Source organism: Molothrus ater, chromosome 3 (assembly GCF_012460135.2).
Source record: "Molothrus ater isolate BHLD 08-10-18 breed brown headed cowbird chromosome 3, BPBGC_Mater_1.1, whole genome shotgun sequence".
NCBI lineage: Eukaryota > Metazoa > Chordata > Aves > Passeriformes > Icteridae > Molothrus > Molothrus ater.
The window spans coordinates 108,688,978-108,713,705 of record NC_050480.2 but is presented as its reverse complement, the minus strand read 5'-3'; the positions used below and the strand labels follow the sequence as shown (position 1 = coordinate 108,713,705).

Genomic DNA, 24,728 nt, shown 5'->3' with positions numbered 1-24,728 from the left:
AAATCTAAGTTAAAGCAGTGGAGAGCCCCCAGAGGGCACAATCCACTAACCTTTGGGAGGCTGCAGGAAGGAAATGGCAGCCAAGAGCACAACTCAAGTACTGTAAAATATAAGGACATTTCAGAACAATTTAAGGGAGCAAGAGGTATCTCTGCAGTGTCTGGCTCTGACAACTCTGTCCCAGCTCCTTGAGATCTCTACCTCTCAAACCACATTCTGTTGGACTTTAAAAACCCCCAACAAACTATTATCAAAGGAAAAAAAAAAAAAACAACAACAATTTGCAGATTCAAAAATGCCTTTTTCATACAGGTCAAAGGTGTTTTTTTCTAAAACCTCAGGGGGTTTTCACAATATCTTAAAGATTCACAGTATGACATTAAACTTTGGGGAAGAGAAAAATGACAGCAAAGAAACCAAAGGTTACAGTCAAATTACTTCCACAAAGTAAAAATCTTTTATTTTTACAAGGACAAACCACTTTTATTGCAGAGAGAGGGAGGTATCAAGACCTCCTCAAAAGGTTTATGTTTGCTTTAGGATTTAAAAAGCAGAGTTGATTTTTGGAATTCAGTCATCATGAAAAATATTACTACATATATATTCATATTTATTTAATATATATGCATATAAATTAAGACATCTTCTATGCTCCTCCTGCTCACCTATGAATAAAGTTTTAATAACAGGCTCTTTAAGTGCCACATTAATTTTTCCCTTCCTTCAAGACCACCAAAGAAACCAAATAAGATGCAAAATCCCTTCAGAGCATGCACCACAACTACATACCAAAGTGCAAATAAAACAAGCCTCAACAAAATAAAAATGAATCCAGCATCATCTACAAGCCCAACTTCAACACTGTAAAAAAAGCACCTATAAAAACCAATTGTGGTAAAAACTGGGGAGGTTTGGACATTGGCCAAAAATTCAAAAGTTTGGCTGCTTATACCAAATTTTATGTTCACTACCATAACTTTGGGAAGACTGTAACCTGCAAGGGTGGCCAATGGAGCAAGGTGGACTAGCTTAGATGGCTACACTTATTTATGTGGACTAGCTTAGATGGCTACACTTATTTATTTGGGTATTGTTAATAAAAGCAACCAACTCGGACTCTGCCCCAAAATACATGTGCCCTTAAAATGTGTTTTTAACCCACTAGTCAAAAACAACAGCTGTAGAAGGACAGAGAGCTGTTTACCACTGTGTGACCTCTGAAAGTTGACTGCACATGAGAATTACCTATTCTCAAATATTTCACTGACAAAGTTCTGATCACCAAAGTGTGGAAATAATCATGATGTAATTGTCAAACAGGGGGAAAAAAAAAAAAAAAGATTTTTCCTGAGCGACCTGCTGCTGAGCCCAGTCAGACCAAGGTTATTTTATTCTGCCTTACCTTGGAATATTCATTGTTGTGGTTCTTGATCTTCCAGTGGAAGAATCTGTCATTCTGTCATGTTTTCCCTCTTGTGCTTGTGCTTGATTCACACAGTGAGGAGACAAGTGGGATGCTCATGAGTTTGAGTGAGACCTCAAGGTTGACCTCAACTGTTTGTTGTGGAAGTTCAAGAAGAAGCCATGTATCAGTTTTGCCACCATCCCAGAGAAGATTAATAAGAAGATTAATAAGAAGATTAATAAGAAGATTAATAAAATCAGCACCTTCCATGGAGAAACTGATTTGTCAAAGACCCCTTCCCAGGTGCTCAAAGCATTCCTAAATAATTATTTCCATTTATTTGTGTTCTATCTGCACAAAAATCTTCTGAGCATTGAAAATTTAGAACTATGCTGATATTTTTCCAAAACAGAAGAGTGCAAAGTCTTTTTATATTAAAGTAAGGGCAAGCTGACATGGAGAACACTAGACAAATCATGTCTAGTTTGCTAAAATCTTTCAGTTGAAGCTACAACAAAATTTGTGCACAAGCAGCAGATTTAGGCACTGCTGATCAGCAGAAGACAATGATCTGAGCAAGGGAGTTCAGGGGGAAGCTCAGATGGAGCCTCTCTCCTCCAAACACCTTCCTTCTCCTCCTGCAGTGATGTTTCAGATTTGTTTTCACCTCAGCTTGACATGCAGTTGCTGCCATTTCATTTGCAGATCTGAAGAAATCGTGTCAGTACAAGACAGGCAATAGTTTCTTTGGAGTTTTTTTGTTTTGTAGATTAATTAAATACTTATGGAAATGAGAGCTAAACAGAACTGGTTTGAGCCAGTTATTGACTGCTGACTATCTGAATCTCACTACAGCTTCTGATACCTTACACCTTCTCTTCTTCCAGGTCTGGTTACAGAATGAGGATCAGCCACCACACTTCAGTGGCACTTTATTGGCTTCAGACCCAGTTCATCTACAAAAAATTAATATTTTACTTTATCTTTGTCAACACCCATCACAGCTGCTGTGCCATTTAAAAGAGGGCATTTATGTTTCTTAATTGTCTTTCTCCTCTCATTTCTTTGTGCTCTGATGCACTCTGCAAAGGCAGGTTGGGAGGAGATGAAGGTGAGAATGCTCTGCCACTGCCAAAGCAGGATTTCTGTAATGAGTGCATCCCTCATGGTGATTTCAGAAGTCCAGCATAGTTTGGAGGAAGGAAGGTGTGCCACAGTCCATGTTATGGTGAAAACTTAACTTCTGTGTTTCAGTAGGGGGTCACCAAGTGCCCATGGCACATCTCAGCCAGAAGTTTTCAAAGTCTTGAGCCCTGGGTTGGATCCAGACTGAGTGGTTGCATTTTTCTATGTCCGGTTCCTCTCATGGATCCAGTTGGATACTGCCTTTCTCCCTTTCTCCTTCATTCTGCAGAGCTAGGTTATGTGCTCTCTGACACACCTACTGCTTTCACTGCACAGGGGAGATATTTCAGAACTGAGAGTATCATTATGAGAAATCCAGGTTTCTGAACCATTGAAAGTTTCCCAACATCTGGCCCATCACTAAGCCTTTCCCCAGAAGAAATGGAGCTAACAACACATTATTTTAAAGTTGTGCTGCAGACATAAACACATGGAAACCTGTGAGGCACTCAGATATTACAGTAATCAAAGTCATACGAGGACCAAAGATTGACAGATCACATCTTCACCAAACCAGTAAGAAAAATTTGCAAAGCATCTGGATGAAGACAAGTCCAGAAATACACAGATATTGATATAAGATTCTTGTGCCAATATTTCTGTCCGATAGGAATTAAGATTAATTATCAATCACAAATATTGAAGAGAGCTATAAAATGTAAAATGAAACCATATTATTATAATTTTAGTTCTTTATTTTCCTTATTTATCTTTCCATCTCTCACTACTAATCTATCTTGTTTAAGAAAAATAGTATATAAGTATAGTGGAGCTTGATTACTGAGAATGACTATTAATGTAGTGTCTCAGACCACTCTCTAGACAGTTGAAAAGCTTTTAACAGAAAATATGAAGATTTCTTTCAAATTTGCAGCCATCTGCCTTCTAAAACTTTGTTTCAGTAGTTGCCAAGATTTCAGTGATTTATAGAAGCCAAAGTATCTGATTTTTGCCTCCCCACAAGAGATGAGAACTATTTTTTCTTATTATTTTGTAAGGGCAACATCATTATCTCAAGCAAAAAAAAAAAAAAGTAGAGCTACATTAAAGATACAGCTTTCAAAATAATTTTTAAGGCATCTGGCCTTATTTAAACCATCAAATTTACATTCAATTCCTTCAGGGATGGCTTTGCTGCTTTGTGCTGGCTCCGTGCCCTCTGAATAAACCTGGATTTAATGCATGCCACCACTGCATTTCCCTGGCTGCACTGCTGCCCAGGGTAGATATATAGCAGAGGTATAAAAACTAGAGGTATAAAAAGCCCAACTTTGGACAAGATGATTCATTCAGGCACGAACACCCCCAACCCTGTAACTGTTTAAGTTTCAGCTAGAGTTGGACTTGTGACTAATGTCATTATCTATTTATTCTGAATTTATGATTACAAGTGTTTATGTACCATGAAACATTCTCTATGAGCTGGACGGGAAACTATAAACCATTTTATGGGATCTACACACGGCTGATGGCAGAACCTTAATGCAACACAAAGGTTCGTCCACACCCAAGGAATGCCAAAACACATCTTTTGTATTTCCCCCTCAGTGAGATGGACGCTTGACAAAGAGAAAGGTGCCCTGAAAACCAAGGGGGGGGCACATTTTGGAGGGTCCTGAGTGTCTCTGGAGAAACATCTGGAGCACTGTCAGCTTCTCCCAAATTCCAGACAAAGACAGAAGTCTTTTAAAGCATTTGATTTTCTCAGAGGAAAGACTGAGAGAGGATGGACCTGGAAATGAGATGAAGCTCAACTAGAAATTTGTGTTGTGGCTCCCTCACCTCTGATGAGTTTTAAGCTGAATTATTATCCCTGTTTTGTGGAGGGCTGGAAGAAAAACTGAAAAAACAGGTAGTATAACCACAGAGCAAGGCAGGCACTGAGCTGAGAGCAAAAGTTACACTTCCCTATATGATATACAGTCATATTCCTACTGAAACTGAGGTTTCCCTTCTTCAGATAACTAACGTGAAATAATCAACACAATCTGATTCAGTACCTATAAATCCTGGCTAAGAATAGAAATGGTCTGCAAGTTGAAATTACAGAAGGGTAAAGCTATTCATATGCAGCCATTAACTGAATCTCAAGTTAAATTTTATATATATAATAAAAATGTGTAGTACCAGCCTAAGCATATATCTCTGTTTCTGCAGCATGGGAAGTGGAGTTAAGACACACTCCAAGTGCAACACAAGTATTACTGGTTGCACTAGTGTTTTAAACAGAGTTAAAGAAAACTCTGAAGATGAGAAAAAAAGTGATTACTTCCCAAAATAAGAATAAACTGGGTTAAACCAAGATAGGGAGACATAACATACCTTGTTTGACTCTAAATTCTGCTCCCTGACTTGTGCAGAGAAGTGAAAGGTTTTTATATGGGTTTACTGGGCAAACCCAGATTTTATAAATAATTGCCTGTCAGGCTGTTCAAGATAGACAAACACACAGCAGACCAACAAAAACATGATCTGTCATATTTCTGAGAGAAATGTATGTTGAGTCTTCATTCTCTGGGACTTTAAGGAGACCAGTAAAAAATAAGTGCCAGTATTTTTCCTGCTTATGCATATTTTAAAATGTAAAATCTGGGAGAGAGACAGCAACAGAAGGAATTTTGATTCCAGTACCCAGTGCCTGAAATGGTTTCTTCTGTCTGTATCCCTGCAGATCGAAACTAAATACAATAAATGCTGGTGTCCTTTTAAAAAAGTCTGGATCTTTACTGCAAGCATATAATTTTCCATGGTTAAGGATGCCAACAAAAATAAAGAGTGATGATAAAAAGAAAAGTTTAATCATATATTTCAAAAAGCACAAATGGAACATCAGAAAACTTCCCCTTTCCCTCATTTAATACATTTTACACATTGCTTTTAGTCCTTTACACACAGAAAATTTCCAGAAAACAAAAGCATAAGCAGATAAAAGAAAAAAGCAATTTATGAACGCCAGCAATATTCACTTTTACAATATTTTGGTGGCAAAGAGACATTTTTTCCATTTATTTAAAAAATATACATATATTTAAAGTTTTTGCAAGCAGGTCCAGGAGGGCAGGACAACAAAACCACCTACAAATGACCACAAGAGCACAGAGCAGGAGTGAAAATTAAGACCTCACATACTAAGCACAAAGGAGGAGGATGGCTGCACTATATAAAATATTTTGCTGTTCTCTTGATCCCTTGAGTGTTCTGTATTAACTTGAGGCTTAAGCTGGATTCCGAACCTGAGCTCTGGGCAGCTGAAGAAGACCCCTGACCTGTGGGTACCACAGGGACACCAGCAGGATGTGCCAGCAGATCCTGGTGACAGGCTGAAGCAGGAGCCTTTTTCTCTGCTCAAGCATCATCGTGGTTAGCTCTATATTTGTACAGTTTTTATGGGAAGAAATGAATGTGTTTGTGAGGCCAGCAAAGGCTGGAGGAGCTAAGGGATGGGAACAAGCATAGAGGCAGGGACTGAGATTAAAAAAAAAAATCTTGAAAACAAACAACGTTAGCTAAAATATATTTTAAAAAAAGGCAAAAAGAGCTGGTTTCTTCTTTAACCAAATCCAACAGTAATGCTGCCTTTGTCAACAACAGGGACAACATCTGCTTCCTGCAGCAAACGCTGAGCAAGTACACAACATTAAGCCCTTGCCTACAACCACTGAGGCAGACACAGTTATTGAAACACTTTAGAATGTATTTTTCCAAATAGGGGCCCAATCCAGTGCCAAGTCACTGCAAAGGCTCTCTTTGATATTGGACAATGATGGCTCAAACCTTAGGAGATGCCAATATCGAAAATTTGTGTGTGAGCACTTAGCTCATCTTTGGGCCTGCTAAAAACCAAGTCTCTAACTGGTGAAGTTTAGTTTACCTGAACTTTTCCTGAGTATCTTTGCATCCAAACTTGGTATACCTGTCATCAGACTTGCCTCACTGGATTAAACTGGTTTATACTCTGTGAACACTTATATTAATTGAGAGAAACAAGTGGGAAGTAGTAGAAAATAGAGGGAAAAATTTTTCTTTTTGTAAAAATTGCAAAGAAAACTACTTAACCTTTATACAACCTAATGAACCAACACAACCCAGTCTATCTCTGGCCTCTTCCTGCCCTATCCTGCTTTACAAAAAAACATTTTTTGGAGAACATACAGACTTCCAGACACTTAAATAAAAATGACATGGCAGTCAGAAAGTCCCCTGCAAACTCCAGCATTGTCTGAGCTGCATTCTTGTCCACCTACACCCTATCCCAAACATCCTGCCATTAATTAGCTAAATGTTCCAGCTAGTAAACAAGAATAACGATTGAGGGGGCTGGAAAAGGAGACAGAGACAGCCAGCAGATAGTCACAACAAACCAGCCCACTCACTGGTACATGGAGACATTGGAGCTTGTATTTTTTTCCTTCCATGGAGGGGGAAAGAAAATCACCTTAATATAATACTGTCTTTCCTGTTGCTGCAGCCACATCCACATCAGCAGGCGAGAAAAGTCATCCCGTTCCTGCGGTAGGCACTCTGTCAGGGAAAGAGAAAATCTGCAGTGAATTATCACATCAGCTTAAACAAGGGAAGGGGGCAGAGAGAAAGGCAAGGCTTTCTTCCTGTCTTGTAGGCTATTCTGGCTGCAATCTAATAGTGTGCTTAATCTGAACATTTCTGGTGGGGAAGCTGTAAGCAACCACTTTGTCTATTAAAAAATCAGTGTGGTTAACAAGTGGTTAGTGACTCTATTTCAGGAGAGCAAGAGATAGGCAAAAATGTAACATCCTCTTTTGTTAATTGCCTGCAAAATAGATGAGGCCAAAAATACACCATTATGCTGAATCTATTTGTCCTTCATAAGCACATATTCTCTACTCACCATGTTCAAGAAACATTTCTAAACTGCCTGAATACTATATAAATTATTGAATAATTACAGTTTTCCAAATTTAATTTATAGTCTGAGTCTAAAGTTATATAAACAGACACTGGTATAATCCCCAACACTCCAAACCAAATTAATCTTGAAGACTCTCTGGTCAGTAGGAAATAATTAGATATCCCATATATTGTAACCTAGGATGATGTGTTTCCAATGGTAAAGGAGCACAAGAGTTAAGTGGCACTTGAGAAAATAATTTTAAAATATCCTGTGATACTGTCTCCCTAAAATACCTTTCATGCATTTTTAACAGCTCTTTCCAAATCAATATAGGAAACTATACCTTTTAATGCCACTAAAAACCCTATACTGTAAGGAGATATTCTCAGTTTAAAAAATACTTTTTTTTCTATTAACAATATCTTTAAAAAAGCAAAGGAATTTAAATAGTTTTGCTTTATTTGGTTCACCTTCAGCAGCCATCCTGTTTTAAAAATGAAAATGTATTCATCTATTTCATTACAGCTAGTGCTTCGTCAGATTTATTTTGTACCTCTTCAGTCAAAGTACTTAGGAAGTGCCATATATAAACACCATTTTGAGTGGCTCTACCAATTTCCTAATTAATTTCAGCCAGATCAATTTCTCCTCTCTTAAACTAGAATTAGAGTAACATTAGGAGTAAAGGATAACCTCAAACAACTTTGGATATAAATAGCATTTATATTGAACTGTAAAGAAACCATTTCAAAACCAAAAAGGATGTATTCAGAGAGACATTTTACAGACAGTGAATATGCAAAAGGAAATATGTACAAGATGTTCATTACAGCATCCTTTACACTAACACCATACTTCAGTCTGGAGATCTGGCAGCATATGGCATTGAAGTCAAAGAGCTATATCAGCTCTGGGATATACAGCCAAGACATGACAGTATCACCACAAACAAAACACAGAATCAATCCAAAGACTCTATAAGCAAACATGAAATGCCCAAGACAGACTAGCCAATAATTTTGAAAGGATCCAACATATTCCCACAACCACAAGCAGAAAGTCCAAGGCAGTTTGGATGTTCAGCTTGCCCAAACCATTATGGCTGGCATTTGGAAGTCGATACAAAAGTAATGCTTTTAGCTGCTTGACCCCAATAGTTTCACAGGGCTTTATAACCCAAGTGACAACCTTTAACACATAAACAAAACATTCAGGACTACTGTGCAGTTTGCTTGGAGACAAATGATCCCGAGTACAAAGCTGGATCTACATGAAAGATAAAAGGTTGAATTTCGTGAAAGGAATTTTGGTTGTGAAGCAAAGTTGGGCTTGGCTGGGCTCACCTGGGAAATAATGAAGTTTAACATTTTCCAACATGGGCAGTGTTGTACAGCCAGTTACATCCCTGCAAAGGTCATTTCAGAATCCAGTTCATGGCAGGCAGGACAACACCTTTGGAGAGTTGGGCACACCCACTGGTCTATATTTAGTGATATATTATAACAAGTGTGGCTATAGTTAGGATTGAAAACTATTTCCTACTTCACTCCCCCTTTCACATACTTTAAACTTTCTGAAACATTTGCCCTTGGGCTGAAATTTCCTCTGCTTTAATCTCTGCCTGAAGTTCACTTTCTTTGGAAACGACCAAAAATATTCCTGAAGCCATTATGAAGTTCAGCAATAATGAAAACAACACATTTTTTCCTTCCCAAGCCAGACAAAGTGATTCAGATATATGTGTGTTTCGTTATGGAATTTAGCCATAAATTCAACCATTTTACCCAGAAACCATTCATACCTTCAACTTCAGCATAAAGGTAACTGTTTTGAAAATCCGTATTTCAGAGGAGGGAGTTTGATTCATCCCATTCCATAACAAGATAACACTTCATTCTCATTTTGATACATTACTAGATAATAAAGGTTAACCTCCAAAATGCTTTTATGCAGAGCAAAAGTATTTTACAGACATCCCATCTTTCTGAGTTATACCAGATATCTTTAAGATCTATACAGCTGAATTTGTGATACTGAAAGACAGATCTTTACATGCCAAGAATCATGAAGAGAAACAGCAAGATGTTTTTCATATAACTCACATGTGCATGTGCCCCTGCAAGAGTTTAGATGTATGTGGCAGACATTTAATGTGGTTGGAGATAATTTAGAGGGTTTGGATGACACTTCTGGGTGCTTTATGCCACTTTGGCAGCATCCACATTTAATTTTTTAAAAATATGATTATTTGGCTCAGAATTACAGATAGAGGATGATGCAGGCTCTTGATGTGGGATTAAAATAGCTGTATCCATTTTGCTGGATATGTCTTGCTGTAAAGAGACAACATAAGCCCATGGTTCCTCCTGGAGCCCTTTTTGGAAAAGTGTCTACTGCATCCAAATTTTCTGTGTGTTCTCTCTTAAAATTTACTACCAGGCTGTGCTTTGACTTTTCCTGCTGTGGTTGAAGTTCTTTAAGACTCTTGCTGTACCCAATATGTGCAGAAGTGGTCAAGAGACCAACTTTCAGACATGGGGAATCACCTAACCTGGCACAAATTAAACAGTTTTCCTTCCCAGAATGGCTTCCATGTCCTGAAAAGTTGATCTGACCTTATTTGCCTAATCTAGCTCTCACAGGAACTCTTCCTGCTCCTTGATATCACATGACAAGATTTTTCTTCCTTTTCTCTGACCTCCTTGAAGGTAGAAGGACAGATTGCTGCCAACCAGAGCTAGAGGCTGCACAGGCTGTGTCAATGTGAAAGCAGAAACATGACCTTCATCTTGTCCAGGCCTCTCTTACCACCTGCTCCCATTTAGGGCAGAGTTGTGATGATTTTGCTTCTTGGTCCTTGCTTCCCACTCCTACCCTGACCTAGTGGGTCCATCCCTGCCCATGGCAGTGGGGTTAGAACCAGATTTTTAACACCTCTTCTAACCCCAACCATTCTACAATTCTAACCCCAACCATTCTACAATTCTACCCCAAGTACCTGGTCAGGCATTTTCTATTTAGGAATGCTCCCTTGGAAATGTTGCTCCTTCAAGTTGTCAAAGCACTTTGGATTCTAACACTGGATCCTCTCTGGCAACACTACCATTATTTAATCAATGAAGGCAGGCTTTTTTCCAGCAATCTGAAAGGAGGCACAATGAAGCAAGAAAAGATGGGCAGTGCTCACTGCTGTCAGTTGCCTAAAAGCAACATCTTGCTTTGCCCTTAGTTTGGTGGAAGAAGGAAAAACTAACAGCTTAAAAAGACAGCATGGAACAAGGCAACTTGGCAAAGCAAATCCTCAAATTTCATGAAAAATCATCCATTTTCTACTCTCTTTGTTTTTGGTCCCATTTCTCTCCTGTAGTGGTAGTCCTGTAGTGTCATTATGAAGGACCAAAAAGAACCACTCCAAGAAAAGGGTAGCAAAATTCCTGTCTTCACAGTAGGTCTCATAAAATGGGACAGCTTACAGAGGAGTTCACAGGGTTCATAGGACAATTTAAGGGACAGATAATTGTGTTTTTTAGCAATTTAGGACTAGGAAGATTGCTTTAAACTGAAAGAGATTAAGTTTAGATTGGATATTAGGAAGACATTGATCGCTGTGAGGGTGGCGAGGCCCTGGCACAGGTTGCCCACCATCCAACCACTACAGAAGTAGTGGTTGCTCCATCCCTGGAAGTGTCCAAGGCCAGGTTGAATGTGGCTTGGAGCAATCTGGGACAGTGGAAGGTGTCCCTGACCATGGTAGGGAGTGGAAACTGGATGATCTTTAAGGGCCCTTCCAACCCACACCAGCCTGTGATTCTATGATTTACAGAAACAAGTCCCAGCCAAACAAGAAGATGTGTGAGTACTCCTCAATGAGAGAACAGAGCAGATCAGAATACCAAGACTTCTGAATAGGCACCTCAGCTAGAAATGGTTTCCAGTTAACAATTTACACTAGTGCATGATTTCACAGCTGTAGCATGATGAGAAAGAATAATTTTGGCAGGAGAAAGAAACAGCTGTGATTTTTGAGTGGGCTGAGGCTTAATTTTTATTTGGGATAAAATTTGGAAAGTCTGGGGTAAAACATCTCCAGCGGGCACCTGAGACACCAAAGTTTATTGGGCCAAATCCTACATTGGTTTAAGTCTGCAGTTCTCCTTGTATTAAAGTTAAGCACAATGTCACACTGCAGGCCTGTTGTATCACTTAGAGATGTTAAATCCTGAATTATAAGCCCTGTTTAAGAGAGTTACAGAACAGTACTTATTAAACTTGAAATCTCCCTTTCTTGGTGTCCTCCCTCTGTGTGTGTGGGCAAGTGGTTTAATTACAGTGCATAAAATGGAATGGCAGACAGAGACATCCAAATCAAAGAGCAAGCCCTGGCTGAACTTCATTAGCAAACATAAATGCAAATAGGCACATCTTGTTTGTGACATGCCACAGTCCTTTCTGCCTTGGGTAATTTTACTCTATTCTCTGACATTTGCATAAATGTAAATCAAACCATATGACTTGAGCAGGTTTGTGATAAGGGAATCATATGCAAAACTTCTTTCCATTAAATAATTCTCTTCATGCAGCCTTACAATGTTACTGTGCAATTTGGAGAGAGTTGGATCTCAGACAGTGAGAGCCTTTATTTAAGAACAGTGGAGGGAGCCCTGCTCTTTAAATAAGAGACATTCTTGGATCAGACACTGGCTGGCAGGATGGAAAAAAGGATGTAGCATTAACTTTCATTCCATTCCAAATAACCTGGAACCCATAAACTACCAATATTCTCTAATTTTGAATCTGCTCCTTTTCTCCCTGTCTCTTCTTTCCATTTTATTTGGGAAATGTTAACTTTGAAATTTCATTAGCTTGCCATAATATCAAACAGGTCACCCTGGACAGATTCATAACTCTTTGTACATAAAAACATTCAGATTAAAATGCCTATGATTAAAAGGTTGCTCCTCTAATTTATCCCAGCCTGATGAGACAAACCACATGCAAAGTGTCAACTTATTTAGAGATTAAAATAATAATTAGTTTAAGAGGCAAAGTATAAGCAACATTGTTTGAAAAAGAAAATCCATGTGTTGTTTAGAATGAATTGCTTCTGTTTAAGTTTAAATAAATTTGTGTGGATATAAAGTGTCTTTATCGAAAGTGCATCCATGTTACAAAAGAAATATAATGGATAATTCTCCCTCCAATCTAGAACAATAGCACTGAAGGCTCTAATTCCACATACCCATCAGTAGCCAAAGCACAGACATCTGATATAATTCAAAGGATGAGGGAGCGTGTTATATAAGTAATATCTTGTACATGGTCAGTAATGAATAACACACCCCAAAAATGTATCTATGGACACCCAGGTTTAGCACGTTACAGACTTACTTGTGTGATGCTCTGGCTGATCTGCCCTGCTGTCACCATGAAATCTCATGGATTTCATTTATGATGAGGCCAGACCAATGTGCTGAGAGCTACAGTATCCATTTATCCATACCATAACAGTCCCCCTGGAAGCACAACCACCTTGGTGCTTACACTAGATCCCACGAAACCATTTGTGAGGACTGAGTGACATAGACTCTGCTTATGCCAGCAAAGCAGACCCAGTTTATGACACCAGTTTACCAGTATTTATAGGTCACTACATTAAAAAAAATTTCCACTCTGACCCCTTTGTCCTGGTCCCCTTTAGAAACACATTATTCTGATTATTCTTTTTACACTAGTAATGTCCTTTGTTATCTCCTTCCACAGCAAAGTCCTTGTTTCATCTTGCTTTGTCAGAATGGTTGGAGTGACCAGACATGACGTCCCGACTTCTGTTCTTGCCTTGAGCCTATCTGTCCCTCAGCTTTCACTGTACCAGGTGTAAGAAACACCAACAGCTGCATTCCTCAGGTCTGTTCCCTGAGTCCTCAGGCTGGTGACACACCAGGGACAGCAGCAGTGTCCATGCCAGGAGTCCCTGCCCTCAGGAAGGGGCTGGAGATCACAAGAAGGTTTCATGTAAGCGCCCATGAACATCACACATTGATAAAAGCACAACTCCAATAAACCAACCATCAACAAAATGCTTCCCAGCAAAGTCAGCTCTGGGCTTTGGTTGATCTTTTATCTGCCAGTGGCATAGTTTTTAAATAATTTTGTAACACTGGGCTGTTGTGTACAGGAATGGGACATATCCAGGACATATTATCCAAGTCTGTTAAAGAACATAGTCTAGATCTCAACTACCCAACTTTTTTATCGCTCTTTTCTGCTTCTGGGATAAATTACTTTCTCAAGGCTGATGGAAATGTAGGATTACAGGAAAAAAGGACCAGATTAATTTCTCAGACACCCTGTGCAGTACCACCAGTGGTTGGAGAACAAAATGTAGGGCTTGTACTGCTGTCCTCCAGTGTATTTGGCCAAAACGGCAATGCTGCAGTTAACCAGAAAATGCTGCTCTCAGGGCTGGGCTGGTATTGTAAAAAAGAAAAACAAGGCAAAAAGATCATGGCTTCTGTTGCAGCAAGAACTGGGGTGTGGGAGTGGGGTACCAATGTCTGCCAAGAGAAAAAAGAACAAAATTGGTGGGGAGAGAGGGATCATTTTAAGTCTCTCAGAGGGTACTGTAAACAGTGGAGAAAGAAGGAAAAACCGGAACTATAAAACAATACTTGGCAGCCAGCTTTGCAAAACAAACATATTTTCACAAAGTCTTTCCCATCACTGCCACCAGCTTTAATGGGCTTTATTTGTCTGAGAGCAAGAAACTCTTTTTAATTGTCAGAGGAAAGGCGACGCTGCTTTGCACACTGATAGAAATTCCTGTTCTGAACCCTGCCTCAACCACACGCTGCTCTCCACTCACAGTCAGGGAGAGGAATCCCTTCCCTCAGGCCGCACAACCTGTAGCAGGTCTCCATCACCCCTCTTCCCTGGACAGCATCAGCTGCTTGTCCTGTGGAGAAAGTTGAAATCCAGCAAGTTCCTCTTGCTGTGGGTCCAACGGCCCATAACTGTCTGCCCAGGACACACTGCTGGCAAAGCCCACAGCAGGTCTCCACGAGGCACCAGACCTCGGTGGATATGACCTGTTGGAATCCAGCATAATTAGGAGAGCTCAATCCCCTCACCCACTGGAAATGCAGTGGTTCCTGAGTGTCCCTGATCTCCTCATGAGCAGTGCAATTAGTTCACTTGTATTTTTACTGCTTCACGTCAAACTTCTCAAAACACCTGGAGTTGCTCAAGGGTCAAACTCTCCTTTCCTGAGGTGCATGGCAACAATAATGTACACAGGGAACTTTATTATGTCTGAGAATTAAATTAAAACCGGAAGTCTTGAGACTTTAGGTATGACTAGAGACTGAAACCTCTGGTTTATGACTCAGGGCACTGCACAGTCACAGCACTCCCATGTGAAAATATACCACTAACAATAAAAACTCATTCAGCCTGAGAGCAATTCAGCACCAACCAACCTGGATGGCTCCCTGTCTCCAGGGATGACTTTATTTGATCTTTTAAGGTTTACTTCTACTGCTGTAGAAGCTCAGGGTTTTTTCTGTAGGAAGTTACAGAAGAGGTTAAATTCCCCCTCTGTGTCACCACTGCTCATGACCTCAGCATAGGAGCTAAAGAGCAAATTAATTTGGAAACAATATGGTGTGGTACAGTCTGAGTACAAGGGCAGGAGCCAGGGCTGGGCTCTGCTCCCAGCTCTGACACTTACTTGCTGTGTGGCCTCAGACAAACCACTTAGTGCCTCTGAGCTTCCATTTCCCCTGCCTTTGAAACAGAAATACTATCACTCACTAAAAATCTTTTTTTGAGGATTGCTTGATTACAGAGCTAATACACAACACTTTGAATGCATTGTATACTATGCCACAATTATTATTTTCATTGCATTTTATCTTCCATTGTAATGGCTAAAATCCTAGATGTATAGAAAAGGATGCTGAATTTGGCAGCTATTGCATAGGAGGAGTGGGCATTACTTTGAAATTAAATTATTTGCGCAAAACAACACAGTTCACCTACATTTTCCCCTTAAAACTGTTGAAATTGTAACAAAAAGCAGCATCTAATAACATTTTGCAACACACTTCTCCCCACCTCCTGAAAGCATCTTGCAAACGCTCTCTGCAGAGGGCACAGCACCCCTGCTCTCTCTGAGTCAACAGAGCATTTCAGTGAGGAAACGAGAGCCCAACCAACAGCTCAGGTCTGTGAAGAGAGGAATTTTCTCAGGCTCTGAGGCCCTTTGCTGGTGGCAGCCCTGGGGTGTGGCCACTTCTTGCCCTGCTCAGCCCTGACTGATGTGCTCTGTCTGCAGAGGGGCGCTGGCGCACCGGAGCAGTGGGAGGTAAGAGGAATTAAGGTAATGCATCAGTGGTTGTCAGTGAAGGAGATGGGAAGGGGGGGGGGGGGGGGGAAGAGGAAAAAAAAAAGAGGCAAAAGAAATATACTATTTCAATCAAAGTCTGAAATTTGTAGAAGTGGTTTTGGTCTCAATATAGAAAAAATATTTATCCAAGAAACTCCTACTCGGGTGCGAACATCCTACTTCTAGTGGGATTTTGCTTGGCAAAGTGCTGTGAAAGAGTGGAAGCTAATACAGAACATGTCTATAAACAAATATATTTATTTAGTACAGATTGACACATTCACTAGAGTATTTCAGTGATTACACATGTAAAACTATTTCCTATAGTGGTTTCCTTTTGTGATTCTGCTAATTTATTCAATCCACCCCATTTTCATGCATTGAATGTTATGAGCCATTTCAGCCACCCAGACTGAAACGTGTTTGGAGACTACGCGCCTGTTTTTTCATTTCATCATCTACACATAATTATTTGGTGATATTAGGAATTTGAGCTCAAATGGAAGCCAACCAACATTTTAATAGCTTAAAAATCACACAAAATGAAGTCTGCCCTGAGGTTAATGAATAAGAGCCAAATCTTGAGGCTCTTGCTCAGTTTTTACTCACTCCTTATTCAGGCAAAAGTTGAATCAATTGTAGTTAGAGACTGATTAAAACCAGAAGAATATATATATTTGGAGCTTTCTCTCAGGTAAAACTGAATAAATTACCTAGGATTAGGCTGCAGAATGGCATCCAATAGATCTTTCACATGTATTTCTGCAACAGACTGGAGAAAAAAATCCAAGTGCTGAGGCAGTTTAACCAGTTAAACCAATATTTTAGCAGCAGAATAAATTATTACACACTACCAGGTTTTATGACATTTATATTAGAAATAGCCCTGAATCAAAATAGGTTTCCTGGTCCCTCCTGAACTTCTGAAAATTGGGATCAAATCCAAACTTAAAAAATGGTTCACTAAGTATGAAAGCCAAATGCCCCTATCCTTCAAAACAAAGTTCCATCCTTAATTAAAACATTATTCTATTATACCTGTATTGATACAGGTATTTGATTTTTGATGATGGCAAGCATTTATAATTTAGGAAATTAAAGCTTATTCTTTAATGACATGCAGGATGCCCTACTCCTTATGCAAAGAATGCAATATGCCTGTAAAAAATACAAAGCAGAGCAGTTAATTGCTTTGGACAGTTAACACTTCATTAGTAATTGGTGATAATCACAGAAGGATGCCTCTCCCTTAAGTCACAACCCATTTAAGTATTGGGCCAGTCTCAGCAAAGTAATGACATATTTATCCCATTCAAGCCAGACTTAAGCATGAGGATTTGGAAAAGAAAGGAGTATGAATGACTGATTTCTTCAATATAAGCAAAGCAAATAGAAGAAGAAAAAATGGGTAACAAGAATGAAGTAGTCAATATGTAGATGTGGCACCTGGGGACTGGTTTTAGTCTGGGCTTGGCAGCACTGGGTTAATGGATTCAATTGGATTCAATGATCTTAGAGAGCTTTTCCACCCTAAAGGATTTTATGATTTGTGAGAAACACCAGATCCTGACTGGGTCTGGGTGATTGTGGCCCTGCTCACTATCTCCTGCAATTTGATGTCAGTGCTGAAATATGCTGAGCACATGAGGAGCTGGACTTGGGGATGACTTTGTAAAGGAGTGAGTTAGGACAAGTGAAGAGGGCAGTCCCCTCCTGGCCACCACTCACACTGCATGGCCTGGGTCCTGCTCTGCCCAGCACTTCCTACCTGCAGGACAGACAAACTCCTTCCTGTGTTTAGCAGGGTCTGAAGAGCACAAACCATGTCAGTGGCACATTGGGAGTGTGGGAATGCTGCCAAAAGCCTTGCAGGCTCCTGTGCTGGGCAGCCTGCATAGGGGAGAGCCCTCACTGCACTTTCAGAGAGTTGTGGGCAAGTTATGAGCTGCAAGAATGAGCCAAGGAACTTGGGATCCCAAGGAAAGAAAAGCTTTTCATTACATTATACTTTTAAAATGATATTACATTCACAATCGTATGTTGGAAAAGCTGTTCACAAGTGGACATAGACTTCAAGTCTCTCTAATGTACAGCTCAAATTATCTTTAATCTTTCTAAATGTCTTTCTGTCTACCTGTTTCTTACCTGCCTAACATCTTGGGCAAATGGGCAACCCCAGGGACACTGGATGGTTGCTGAGAATAACAGCATTCTAAAATGTCCTCCCAAGAAGTCACTAAAAATTCCTTTTGGCTTTCTGACTGATTGGTTGTGGGTGGGGACTGGGCAAATGATATTTACTTTGTGAAGCAAATAACTTGGCTGACTCAGAACCTTCATGCTATACCCTCCCCTCTACAAGACCTAATTTCACATGTCACTTCCTATGGCACATGTTACTTAAATGAAACTTATTTCAAAATGCAAGGACAGACCAATGCCATCAGCAATATCTCAGTGGTCTGACCCATCCAATCAAACTCTTTCTTCTTTACCGCATCTCATCTTTTCCCCTCGTATCCAGTTTAAGAGACACACATTTATATGCACATCTATAAAAGTGATACTTGTCTGAAAACCAACTGGCCAGGCCACGAGATTCTTCTGGCTGATTGCCATTGTTCAGTCACTAAATATGGGTTTAGGAATAGGGAGATGGATTACTCGCTTGCAACCCCACCATGGGCATTTCATGATATCACAGCCCATATTTTTTTAATAACATTGAGGAATATTTAAATCCTGTATGGAAGTTTTTTCATACGTACTTCTTTGATGTTAGAACATTTTGATTTGTTTGCATGCTGACACCAGAACATCTCGATTACTGCATGTTCATTTATCAGAGAGTGCGAGGTTGATCCCATTTGGATCTGCAATTATTCCATCAAATAGATACCATGGGCTATAGCAACATTCCCACTTCCAGTGGCTGGAAATGAAAGAACACTAAATAATTACTGTAAATGAAGAGTTAGCGAGGTCTCATTAAATGTTATTGTTAACTAAAACAATAAAGGAGTTTATATTTTAAAAAAGCTGAAAGGTGGTAAGGAAATAACTGAGCCCCAAACCTAGAACACATTGCAGTTCCTGGATTTAAAGCTAAAGGGACCCAGTGGATTCAGGCTTTGGCAAAGAGAAAACTGTTGTCTCCATCACATTATTTATTGTAATGGTGTAACTCTTTTTTCCTTTGTTTCTCCTTTTCCCCCCAGCAGAATGGCTGTTGGTTAAGATGGGAATGTGAAATCCAGGTTTTCGTCTCTCCAGTAGCTCTGAATTTTCTGGCTTTTGTGGACTGAAATCAGACCCTGAAGTCACTTATGTGCATTTTGTTTTGGGTAATTGACATGAATTTTTAGGTTGCATCACTAACATCAATCAGCACTGCTCTCAGAGGACTAGAGTTAAGGGGCCACAATAAAAGAGCATTATATTGTTTCTTTTGTTTTATTTTTGGAGCACTTTAACTACTCTATACTTTTCCAGTGGATGTTACATTTTTTTTGGGTGAGACAGTTTAAAACATTACTGACTGTCTCATTTAAAAGAATACTTTGGCTTTACTGTGAATGCCTTGCTCCAGAGGCTGGGACAGTCAAGGCTGGTAGAAATTCAAGCTGATACCTTTTGTCTATGTAACACTTTGAGGAAACTATGAAATGACAACACATTTCTTTAGAGAGAGCCCTGCTGCCCATTACAGATGTTTCCCATATGGCAAGGGGAAGGTTGGTCCCTTCCCCCTCCACTCATCAGTGTTCTCACATCGTGGCAGGAATCTACAAAGACAACACGGCTGTAAATGACACCGCACAGAAGCCTCCAGCAGCACGTACTGCCAAGGAAGGAGCTGATTTTCATTGTCAGGGCATGAATACACTCCATTGCACCCATTGATGGGGAGCATTTTGACTCCTCAGCTTCCTGTTTCACCAGTGCACTGGCACAAAAACCCTGGATTAAGTGGACAAGAGAATCCAGACTAGGTTTTAGATGCTAAAATGATGAAATGGAGATGATAGATTAAATCAGTAGAGATTACTGCAGATTATCATCCTGTATCAACTGGTGGGCTCAACACCTTCTCCCTCAAATCCTAATGGGTGGGAAGAAAAATTCTTTCTAACATAAGATCATGAATTTTAGGGAAGAAGAATCTGAGGCACTTTAGTGGGACTAAGACCTATTTTTTGGACACTGGGACATGGTCGCACACAGAGGTTTGTAGGTAGGTCTTGAAAACAGAGAGCCACTGGGCAGAGAATTGGCCTGTTGCCCCATATTTTGCCAAGGAGTCCATCACCCTAGCTGTACTTAAAATGTTCATAAATCCCAATACTTTTTTGGATACTGGAGCTTGGAGCTATTCTAACACTCAAGTCTTGAATGCAGGTGTGACTTTCTAAGGGTTTAATGTGTAATTGAGACATTTTGTCTTCTCATCCACTCATTTCCCAAACCAAAAAATTACCTTATTTCAAAAGTAAACTTCAAAGTAAATAAGAACCTGAACATACATAGAGTTCGTGATAAAAAAAAAATCCTTTTTGCCTATTTCCCTATGCTTTTTGTTTTAGAGAAGGTATGGGACCAACTGTGCAAGTCTATATTTAATTTATAATGAACCATTGTTTTTTCATGCCAACCAATCCTAGTAATATACATACATACATACTAGTTGGTATATTTTGCCATTGGTTATTATATATTATTGCACAATAGTAACATAATATCTAGCATTCCTACAAAATAAACTCTAATGCTGAGATATTTAAAACCAGCTACTGATCTTAGCTGGCCATTTCACCAGTAGCTATGTGGCTGAAACCTTACACAGACTAAAAAATAAACTTTAAATAATATCTAGTTAAATGTTTCTTCATTGCTTTTTCACTATTCCTTCCTTCTCAGCTTTCTAAAAGGTGCACCACTATTAAATAATTTCTTAGAAACTACAAGATATTCCCCAATAAACAGAATAATTTTCATTTTTTTCTCTCATCATATTTTCCTATTCACCTTTTCCTGTTCCTCACAACAGCATTTTTCCTAGTTCTTTATTACCAACTCAAGTGCTTAACTTTAATTAAATCTATCCTTCTATGTATTTGCCTTTGCCCTCCAGTTCAGCTTATCCACCCTTTAGTTTCCAGCCCATTCTCCCATCTTTCCATAACTCATTATTTCCACCCGCTTTTGACCAGCCTATCTCTGCTGGTTTTCTTTCCAACCTGATTTCTGCAGGTCCTTGTCTCTTACCAACATCATCTCCTCCGTACAGAAGCGAAGGGCTTCTGTGTCTTAAAATAATTCCATCCAAAATTTACTTCATTCTCTCCCAACCACATTAGGGGTCTACAAATATATCTGCAGTTGTTGCAGAAACTGTAGAAAAACAGATCTACTTCTTGTTATAGGACACATGAAGAATTTTGGCATTACCATGAGAGGGCATTGCCCACACAAGAGAGAAACTCAGTGCTTGGGAATAGGAGCAGGAGAATCCTAAACACTAATTTGGAGCAGCCAGCAGTTGTCACTCAGGGCACAACAGAGCCCTCAAAAGCTTGGGGGAGCTTTCATACTTCCCACAAGCTGAAGTCCAATCTTGGATATTAAATATAAAGGAAGCATATATTTTTCTCTTTTTTTTTTTTTTCCCTGTAATTATTCAGTTTGCTTAAGGAGAAAAAAGTAAGAAAGAAAGAGGGAAAAAAAAAAAGATCACTTGCCACCTTGGTGTCAGAGAGAAGCAACTGGTGTCCAGTCCATTGAAGAAATTGCTCAAAACCACTTCACCTTTGTGGGAACATTCTCCTGCTGAAAGGTTGGGATTTCTATCCCAGAAATGGTGACATGAGGTTTCCTGAGACTGGATGAACTGGCAAGCCATCTTTACCACCAAACTTTTGTTTATTCTTGATAAATTGGTGTCACTTAGTGTCACTTAATTGTTCCATATTTCCTTCACCTGTCTTTAGCTGGGCATGATTCACCTGGAAAGCATGACTGAGTCTCACAGAGCCCTTAGCAAATGAAGAGATATTGCATCAGAAAATGTTTTGGGGTGATATTTATTCCTCCAGGGGTGCTGTTGATGTGGTGAATCATTGATCCTGACCCACTGTGAACCACTGATCTATGTTGGGGGAGGAAATTCTTTCATCCTCAATAAAACTATCTTTTTTTTGCTGTGTTCCATGCGGTACTTCCAACGGGTGTTACAGAGGAAAACAAGGGGACAACAAAATATAACAAATAAACAAATTAATAGATTAAAAAATAGATGAGTAAAACATCTTGGTCCTGATCTGGAAGAAAAGGCAGCTGCAGATTCAGCTTTGGCTTTTGAAGTGACTGGGCCAGGGAGCCAAAGAGGGGGACAATTTTGACTTGTGGGCAAATTTTATCAGGCACCAGGCAGAGTCAACCAACCACTTACTCACAGGCCACTTGCCCAGTTTGAAAAAGGAACAATTTTCAGTCTTTGACAGATTGGACTTGAACAGGCACCAGAAGTGAAAGCATCTATTGTCCATTATCCTTCCCAGCCCTGAGACTTTCCAATTTCTCATTTACCATGTAGCCTGTTCAGAAAAGGTTTGTCAAGCAACAGCCTCTCTAAACAAATTACATTGAAATTCCTTATACTGTGCAACATACTTGACTTGCTGTTCCAGAAAGAGCCACATAATAAGTTTCTAACAAGGACACTGGTTATTAAAGCACTCTCAATTTTCTAGGTCAAAGAGGTGAAAGGCAAAGTCAAAATAATTGAAACAAAATATTCTATAAATCATGGGTGTTTACTTACAAAAAAAAAAAGAGGAAAAAAAAAGATATGAAGAGACCTGCTGCTACACTAACCAAAACTCAGCTAGCTATTTTGAATTACCATGTTCTTGATGAAAGCAAAATTTAAGGCGCCAGAGTTGGCTTTTGGAAATACCCAAACAGTTCAAAACCAAACAGAGCTTAGCAGCAACTGGATCCTTCTTTCTTTTCCCACTTCTTCCTCCAAAATGTGTAAGACAGACGTGGCAAAGAAATACACTGGTAATGCATGCTGTTCCTTTTTTATCCACTTAAATGTGAAAAGTAGATACCTTTTTAAACATATATTTTTGCTGAGGTAACCCAGAGATATAAACTGAGAAGTGTAAAAGTTCTTAATGAAATTTGTGAAGAAGAAAGTTTTTTTAGGATTCCCATCTGTATCTCCTACTTTTGAGAAACAGTAAGATCTGATCTTTCTGAACATAACCTTGCATCACCTCATTGAAGAATGAGACATTCTTTTTCACAGTGTTGCATCTTCATATTGCAAATTAGTACACAAATACTAATTTTGCTGCAGTTTTCTTCTTTAGGAGACACACCTTATTTATCCACTTCTCAAATCTCAAATGTGCTTGAATCCATATTTACTGTGAAGACTAACACATTTTATCCATTTTTTCAAGGAACATGCTTTTTCAAGAATACAGTTAGAAACATCTTCCATTTCTCAGCTTTTTAAGTTTTTATCTGTGATAAAATGATGATTTTTCAGTAGTTGAGTAAAACTCATTTAGAATGCATGTGTACTTAGGTAATAAAATCATAGAATCACTGATGGTTTGGGTTGGAAGGGACCTTAAGGATGACCTGATTCCAGCCCCTTGCCATGGGCAGGGACACGTTCCACTAGACCTGGTTGCCTGTTGATTTAATATAAAGAAAAAATGAAGGGGCAGATTGAGGATCTAAAAGGAGGGTAAAGGAGCTGCAATTTGCCTTCTGATTTGGGGCATGGACCAGCCCAATACAAGTGACAGAGTGAAATCAGAAGGAAGTGGGTAAGAAGAGCTGTGGATGCACCCATCCCAAGACTCAGAGCAGTCACTGTTGGTGGGCCCCAGGGACCCCCAGATGTGATCCTGCCCCACCCCACACTTCCTGGCAAAAAAAAAAAAAAAAAAAAAAAAAAAAAAAAAAATAGTTGGCTGTGGTACCACTTGCCTTCCTTCTGGGTGAATCCAGAGGAGGAAGGGATCAGCATAAATTATAGGTCCCTGCAAGAGCTCTGTGCGTTTCTGTTGACGCCATCTGGAAGCAGTGATAATGCCACTATTAGTGGGGGCGTTACTACAGAGGATCTGCTGCCTCTATTGAAACCAGCCATGCTGTGTGCTGGCTCATGATGCATGTTTGCTCTAATTTCCTCCCTGACATTTCATTCCCAAAGCTGTCAATATCCCGTTAACCCTCCTGGCACTGAAACTCTAAAACCAAGTCCTATTTCAGCTCTGATTTTGAATCTCAGCTATGATAAGCAATACCAAAGGCTAAGTTTACAATACACCTTTGGCCTAATCTAAATCATGCTATAGGTAGGGGGGATTTTTTTCTTGCTTATACACATCATAAAGCAGGATACAAAAATGTGATATCCTGAAATTAATTCCTTGATTTGATGGAAAGTAGCAAATGCTCTTTACTGGTAACTGACAGATCCTGCAGATTTCAAAGGCCAGAAGTGTCCTGTAATCAGGGGAATTGCTCACATTCAGTTCATATAGTTTAAAGTCAGAAGGGAAAATTAGATCGTCTAGTCTGACCTCCCACATACCACAGACCACAGAATTTCAGTCAGTTGCCCTTATTTTGGGCCAGTAACCAGTTTAACAAAAGCATATTTTCCAGCAATTCATTTGACCTCCACTTGGAGTCATCAAGAACGAGACAATGCAGAACTTCACTTGGTACTTTGTTCCACTATTAATTGGCTCGTGCCTTATTTCTAAGTTGAATTTCTCTGGTATTACTTTTCTACATAAATACAAGTTGCAAGAACAGCAATTACAACTGTCTCCACAATAATGGTGACATTAATGTGA

At 39.5% G+C, this 24,728-nt stretch overlaps 1 protein-coding gene across 2 annotated transcripts in view; it reads right to left on the bottom strand.

The window, feature by feature from the left end:
* Nucleotides 1–5,366: 5,366 nt before the first annotated feature.
* SUPT3H (SPT3 homolog, SAGA and STAGA complex component) overlaps nt 5,367–24,728 on the bottom strand; it is a 256,306-nt gene continuing 236,944 nt past the window's right edge. For both annotated transcript variants that reach the window (XM_036380725.1, XM_036380726.1), the window contains exon 12: nt 5,367–7,111. In XM_036380725.1, the coding sequence (XP_036236618.1) occupies nt 7,070–7,111 (42 nt within the window). In that variant the 3' untranslated portion in view covers nt 5,367–7,069. The remainder of the gene's footprint in view (nt 7,112–24,728) is intronic.